Source organism: Juglans regia, chromosome 10, assembly GCF_001411555.2.
Source record: "Juglans regia cultivar Chandler chromosome 10, Walnut 2.0, whole genome shotgun sequence".
Taxonomy (NCBI): domain Eukaryota; kingdom Viridiplantae; phylum Streptophyta; class Magnoliopsida; order Fagales; family Juglandaceae; genus Juglans; species Juglans regia.
In genome coordinates this window covers 3034654-3042014 of record NC_049910.1, presented here as the reverse complement: position 1 = coordinate 3042014, position 7361 = coordinate 3034654, and the positions used below count along the sequence as shown (strand labels likewise).

General features: G+C 40.9%; 1 protein-coding gene across 1 annotated transcript; it reads right to left on the bottom strand.

Moving 5' to 3' along the window:
* Window positions 1–6591: 6591 nt before the first annotated feature.
* On the bottom strand, window positions 6592–7223 carry LOC108987074. The gene has a single exon (XM_018959925.2). It carries the CDS (start codon window positions 6899–6901, stop codon window positions 6692–6694), a length of 210 nt encoding a protein of 69 aa, XP_018815470.1. The 5' UTR covers window positions 6902–7223; the 3' UTR covers window positions 6592–6691.
* Between the last annotated feature and the right edge of the window lie 138 nt (window positions 7224–7361).

Sequence of the window (7361 nt, the reverse complement as noted above, 5' to 3'; positions counted from 1 at the left end):
AAGTTAATTAATTGTGTTTGTGTTGATTTTGTATGGATCGATACTCGTTGTCGTTGAAGAGGTTGGTATGATTTTTTTTTTCCCAATAAGTATATGTTGGGCGCGTATGGGAAGGCAAATGGGTTTCTCAAATGCTGTTAGTATCGAATTTAAGGTATTTGAAGTATAAGAGATGGACGTTGGGTGCATATTATGGAAATAGGGTGGAAGTTTGTGAAAAGGCTTCGTTTGGAGTTAGCTGCAACATGCTGGTTCATCTAAGCACTGGAGGACTGCCTGAAGATGGGAAGAATGGAGTTTTACACAGCTCATCAGGAATGAGACGGGTTTCATCGCACAAAGGTGTTCTAACTCTCAAGGTGCGTTTATGGCATTGGTGGAATACAAACAAAGTGGTCGCCAAAACTGGATTTTCATCTCGAAAGACAAAGACAATAGGGGTTGGAGAAAACTGGAGTAGGCTCTGAAGGAGGCTGGCAGAGATGGTCGTGGTGTTGGTTTGGAACCGCCAATGACGGCGGCAACTCCGTATCAACCCCTTGCCCAGTCTTACATGAAGGCCCTTCAGAATACGTGGATATTGGACTGTGCTCGAGGACTTGGTAGCTTGGGTGCTAGTTCTGACTTGCATAGTGGCGATGCCATTGCTGTAAGGGATCAGAGCTGTGGAAAGGGTGGCAGGGGAGATGTTGGCCTTAATAAGGAAGTGTTGCTTCGGGCTTTGTCAAAAATGCACACTCAAATATATGAGTTGCAGAAAAATATACATGGGTTGAAATGGTGTGTTGAGATGGATGAGGGGGCGGGGGTGATACGGTGCGTTGAGGAGGGGGTGGGGAGGGGATTGGATCAGGGGGATGGTTCAGCGGAACATTGGGCGAGGGCTTCTCCAAAGGGGTGAATAAAGGGAAAAGTAAGTGGGCCTCGAGCTCAGTCAATACGCAGGCCCTTCAAGCCTTTCCCAAACAACAGGCCCAGCCTATGTTGCAGGCCTAAGCATTGGGGTTTGTTTGGAAAAGACGCCCCTTGAGCATAGACGGCCCCTCGTCGTCGAGTGGGGCTCAGCCACCACTGCGTACGAAGAGTCAGGGGCCTCCATCGAAGGCTGCGGAACCATTGACGGGGGTTGGGTAGTCGGAGTATGCCCTTGCAGAGCCTAGAGGAGCAGTCACTACCTTGGGTTGTGATCCCAGTGTGTTTGAGAAGTCAACACACACACAGAGCAGGTCGTGCGAGGTGGCCGGAGCGTCGACTGCCACAACCCCGTCGTCTAAACCGTCGACAGTCACAATCTCGATAGTAGGGCCTTCGAAACACATTTCACTTATGGAAGAGTTGTCGATGATGGGTGGAAGTGCGATGAACACACGAGAGGAGTCCATTCCACTAGAAAACACTAGGGTATCTGACAAAGTTGGTCCCCAGGATTCTAGTGACAATTCTAAGATGGAATTTATAGATTCAGACTCAGTCTCGAATTTACATCTGGCCATCTGTGACAATGAGTACTCTATTTTTTTTTTTTTTGGGGGGGGGGGGGGGTGAACCAACCCCTCTATGCACACTCCCGCCCAGTCTTAACCCAGTGAGTGTACATCGGAGTGGGTGTTTAAGTATGTGGAGTATCTACAAGCTTGTGTTGGGGTTTCTTGTGTAGGCTTTGAAGAACAATTTAGGGCCCTTCTTGTAGCAATTGAAGATAGTCGATTGAAGTCAGCCACAAAGCGAGACATGGAACTTAAAGACTCACCTACTCTATTAATTACAACTCGAAGGAAGGGAGTGGCGGCAAGGATAGACCGAAAGGGAGGGGTACTCTTTGTTTTCATGAAGCTTAAGATCCTCTCTTGGAACGTACGGGGGCTTAATGATCGCAATAAACACATTCGTATAAAACCATTATTGCGGATGTGGAAGGTTGATTTGGTGTGTTTTCAAGAAACAAAGATGGAGGTTATTGATAGAAGAATTGTTCGTAGTTTATGGGGATGTCCATATGTGGGCTGGTCTTACTTGGCCTCTTTGGAAGCCTTAGGTGGTGTGTTGTTAATGTGGGATAAAAGAATAATTGAGGCGGTAGATGAGTGTGTTGGAGACTACTCGATCGTTAGTTTTTTTTTAAATGTTGTTGACGAGTGGAAGTGGGCTTTTGCAGGCATTTATGGGCCAAATGGGGTTAGTGATAGGAGAAGGCGATGGGAGGAGTTGGCGGGCTTATATTTTTTATGGGAAGTGTCGTGATGTATGGGTGGAGATTTTAATAGTACTCGATATCCCAGTGAGAGATTGGGGAACTATTGTAATCTTGTGGCTATGAAAGATTTCTTGGAGTTCATTTTTAACTTGGACCTCATGGATCTACCCCTTTGTTGGGGGGCGAGTTCACTTGGTCAAATAGTCAGGATTGGCCAAGATTGGATAGATTCCTTGTCTCTCATTCGTGAGAAGCACATTATCCGGAGTTGTGTCAGAAAATGTTGCCCCGAGTTACCTCAGATCACTTCCCTATTTTGCTAGATTGTGGAGGTAATCATGGGGGTCACCGGTACTTCAAATTTAAAAATATATGGGCTAGCAGTTGTTGGTTTTGAAGAGAGGGTGCACGCTTGGTGGTCTTCGTATCAATTTGAAGGCACTCCCAGATTTATTCTTGCAAGTAAGCTTAAGGCTTTAAAGTAGGACTTAAAGAAATGGAACTTGGAAGTTTTTTGTAACATCGACAACCAAAAGACTACCCTTTTGGAGGAGTTGCAGGAGCTAGAAAGGAAGGTATTGATGAGAGACACCTCAGAGTAGGTATTATTGAGGAAGAGTTCAGTTGTGACTAACTTGGAAAGGGTATTATTGTCAAATGAGACTTCATGGCAACAAAAATCTAGGGCTTTTTAGCAAAAAGAAGGTGAAAAATGTACGAAATTTTTTCATAAAGTGGTTAATTCACATCGGCTTAACAATGCTATCGAGACACTTCATACAAGTACTCAAGTGCTATATTCCCCCTCCGAATTAGAAAACCATTTTGTGCAGTATTACAAGAACCTTATCACAGAACCAACTTGTTAGAGGCCGAAGCTTGATGATTTGTTGTTTGAGGTAATTGACTCGTAATGTGCAAGCTACTTGGAGAGACCTTTTTTTGATAAGACTTGGAGAGACCTTTTGACGAAGATGAAATTTATAAGGTCATTACCGGTATGGCTAAGGACAAAGCGTCGGGTTCGAATGGTTTTTTGATGGGATTCTTTCAAAAATGATGGGACATTGTGAAAGAGGATATTTTGCAGGTTTTCCATGAATTTCACTCTTTTAAAAAGTTTGAAAAATGTCTTAATGTGATGTTCATTGCTCTCATTCCAAAGAAACATGGGGCTACAACAATTGAGAAGTTTCGTCCTATAAGTCTTGTTAGTGGAGTATACAAGATCATCTCGAAGGTTCTTATTAGTCGATTAAGTCCAATGTTGGAACAAATTATTTCCAAGCCTCAAAACACATTTATTCATGGGAGACAAATCCTTGACTCGATTCTTATTGCAAATGAGTCTTTAGACCACAGAATGCGGGATGGAGTTCCAGGCATCCTTTGCAAGCTTGTCATAGAAAAGACATATGATCATGTGAATTGAGAATTTATTTTATACTTGCTCGGGAGGCATGGTTTTGGCAATAGGTGGATCTCATGGATTCGACATTGTGTTTCCACTACCTGCTTCTCAGTTCTAGTCAACGGCACTCCTGCAGGTTTTTTTTACAGTTCTCGTGGTTTGAGACAAGGAAATCTTTTTTTTCCTTTTCTGTTTGTTATAGTTATGGAGGCACTCGGCCGAATGGTGAAGGTCGCAGTTGGAGGAGGGTTCCTATCCAAGTTCCAAGTGGGTAATGGCACTAATGACTCTATTATCATCTCACATCTCCTATTTGCAGATAACACCTTAATTTTTTGTGAAGCGAACCATAATCAGATTCAAATGCTTCGAATACTTTTATTATGTTTTGAAGCAGTGTCGGGGCTTAAGGTGAATCTTGGTAAATTTGATATGGTTGCGGCGGGCGTGGTGCCCAACATCAATAGCTTCACAAGCCTTTTGGATTGTAAGTTGTCTTCGTTGCCTATGAAATATTTGGGCCTTTCATCGGGAGAACATTTAAGGCTAGAGCTATTTGAGATAGGATAGTGGAGAAGGTAGAGAAAAGGCTAGCAGGTTGAAAACGTTGTATTTATCGAAAGGAGGTTGTCTCACTTTAATAAAGAGCACCCTGACTAATCTCTCTACTTATTTTTTATCTTTGTTTCCTTTGCCAGCAGGGGTGGCGAATAGGATTGAGAAACTCTTCCAGGCATTCTTATAGGGGGCCTGGGGGAGAAAAAGAAATTGCATCTTATTAATTGACCTATTGTATGTTCCCCAATCTCTAATGGGGGCTTGGGAGTGTACAATTTGAGAACATTCAATAAAGCTTTATTAGAGAAATGGTTATGGAGATACCACTTGGAGGGGGAGTCGTTGTGGAATGAGATCATTGACGCTAGACACGGAAGTGTTTTGGGGGATTGGTGCTTCAATGGAGGGGGGAGGAGGTTATGGTGTGGGCTTATGGAAATTTATAAGGAATGGATGGTTATGCTTTGAAAAACATATCCGTTTTTGTAGTCCAAGAGGGTACTAGAATTAGGTTTTGACGGGATGTGTGGTGCGGAGATTGCGCTCTTGATAGGGTTTTTACAGCTCTATTGTATTGCTACTAATAGGGATGCTTAAGTGGCGGATGTGCAGGTATTTTCCCACGGCTCTTACCAGTGGGATATCCTTTTTAATAGGGAACTTCATGATTGAGAATTGTCCGCCGTTTCAGATTTTTTCAGATTGATATACTCCAAGGGACACCTCACAGCACAAAGAGATAGAATGCAGTAGAGGTCCAATGACAGTAAGAAATGTACAATCAAGGTGTATTACAAAATATTGACATCACAAGCTAACGCTTCCTTCCCTTGGAAGAATATTTGGAGGTCTCGTGTGCCTTCTAAAATAGTTTTCTTTGTATGGATTGCTGCTCTTGGGAAGATTTTAACAACCACAAATAATTGAGGAAGAGGGGATGCGTTGTGATGGATTGGTGCTATATGTGTAAAAAAAATGGAGAATCAGTAGGTCATCTCTTATTGTACTGTGAGGTGGTAAGGGTGTTGTGGGATGAGATCTTTAGAAGGGTTGATATTGCTTGGGTAATGCCATCGAGGTTGGTGGATTTATTGAGTTGTTGAAAAATGATTTAAGGTTGTTCCCAAGTGGCGGTAGTGTGGAAAATGATTTCATTGTGCATCATGTGGTGTATTTGATTGGAAATGAATGAACGTTGTTTTAAAGATAAGAAGCGCACAATGGCGGAGCAGCAAAATTTCTTTGTACACACTTTAATGCTTTGGTTTTCAGCTATTGTACTAAATGGGAACAATATGCATGACTTTTTGTCTTTAATTTACCATTCATAGAATATATTTAGGTGTTCTTTTGTATACCTCATGTGTACACGGACTATACTTATTTCATACTTATTTATAAAATTTATCTATTACTTACCAAAATAAATAAATAAATATATGTTGTCTGCCTTAGAAGTAGATCCCGGAATGCCAGATTTGCTGGGGGGTTCCAAAGTTCTTGCGGGGTATCTATCTTTGGTGACATGTAGTTGCATGATTTTCATTTTTTGGGAACCCTTTTTTTAAGTTGTATGTCTTTGGTGTTGTGATTCGTCAAGAATCTGCAGTTGCAATTATATGGATCCCTGCAAATAATCTGTGTCGTCCAATGCTTGATAATTGGTTTGCGGTTTGCGAGGTTTCTTCTTCCCTGCACTACACTGATTTAGTTTAGGCTTTTTTAATACTTCCTCCTTCTTCTTCTTCTTCTTCTTATTATTATTATTAAAAAGTGTTAAGAGTCGTAAAGAGATTTTATAAAAATAAATTTATAAACTGATATGGTTTATATGATACATTAGATCTAGTACTTAACAATAAAAGTAATTTTACAATCTGACGTATTATATCAAGTTACATCAATTTATTTTTTGTAAAATCTTCTTAAGACTAAAGCATTTCTCTTATTATTATTATTATTATTATTATTATTATTAAATTTAATAAATGCCCAAATAGGTTAAGTTGGGAAGTTAGTTACTAAATAGATATCCAGATGCAGGGTGGTGTTACTGTTGTGGTTGCACAAATTAATTATGCTGTCTCTCATTTTGAATGTGTACTTTCTTGTTCATAGGTTTGAAGTAATTCACTTATCTTCAGAACCATTATGAATTTGTCGGATTGGAATCGTTCTTCTACTGCTGATAAGCCGGCTGCCGTCGGTATGTGGTAAGGTCAAATAAACTACCTGATCACCTCAGCTTAGACCCTAAAGATTACGGATCAATACAAGATTCCAAGAGCTGCATGCTAATTGATACAATAAGAAAGAACCCCAAAGAAACTCGTTTTTTAAATTTCAAACAACAATGGCATGTAAGATATTTCAGATATGTTGCTAAGGAGCCACACCAGTGGCGTCATTTCGTTCCGGCTACCTTGTTCATGAACAAATTAAGACGGAAGTGTGAAAAAAAAAAATTGATACAGAATCAACAGGACGAAACAAGAGGTGGGGTGCTACATGTGCATAAAATGATAAAATTACCCGGTGGTGATGTGAACACCAATGGCGATGAGGAATATAGTGATGAGTCCAAAGAAGATGACAGTGTGGACCAATATGGAAACTCCACTTGTCTGCATGTTTGCAAATTCCACCACTCGGCTATTTCCAGGCAGCTGGAATAACAGCCCTGGCGTTAACAGCACAAACAGTACTACCGCTATCACCACTGGCCCCCAATCTACCATCTCTCTCTCTCACTAGCAGTCCCCCCAAGTGAGAAGATAAAGAGAGATGTAATTTAAATTTTAAAGTTGTGGGCATGTGTAGAAGAAAGCCACTGGACGAGGACAAAAAAATGGAAGTTCGACAGACAAAGAAAGAGTTCAAAATCGGCAGAAGGGCATTGGATTCGACGCAATACATTCTCGACAAGGACAGGATACAAGGATCCGTTGGTCGGCATCATGCGGCCTTTTCCTCTCCTCGGGCGGCTCTGTCTTCCTCATTCCCAGGGATTGGTTAGTTATTCGGATCGCACCGGTTGATGTGCCAGGGGATAAAACAAGAGTAATGCACCATGCATTTATAATTTTACTTACTCATTTTGTTATTTTTTACTTACTCATTTTGTTATTTTTATGATTTTTAACATATCAATAATTAATATGTGAAGAAATAAATATTTTATAAATTTTTTTTTAATAC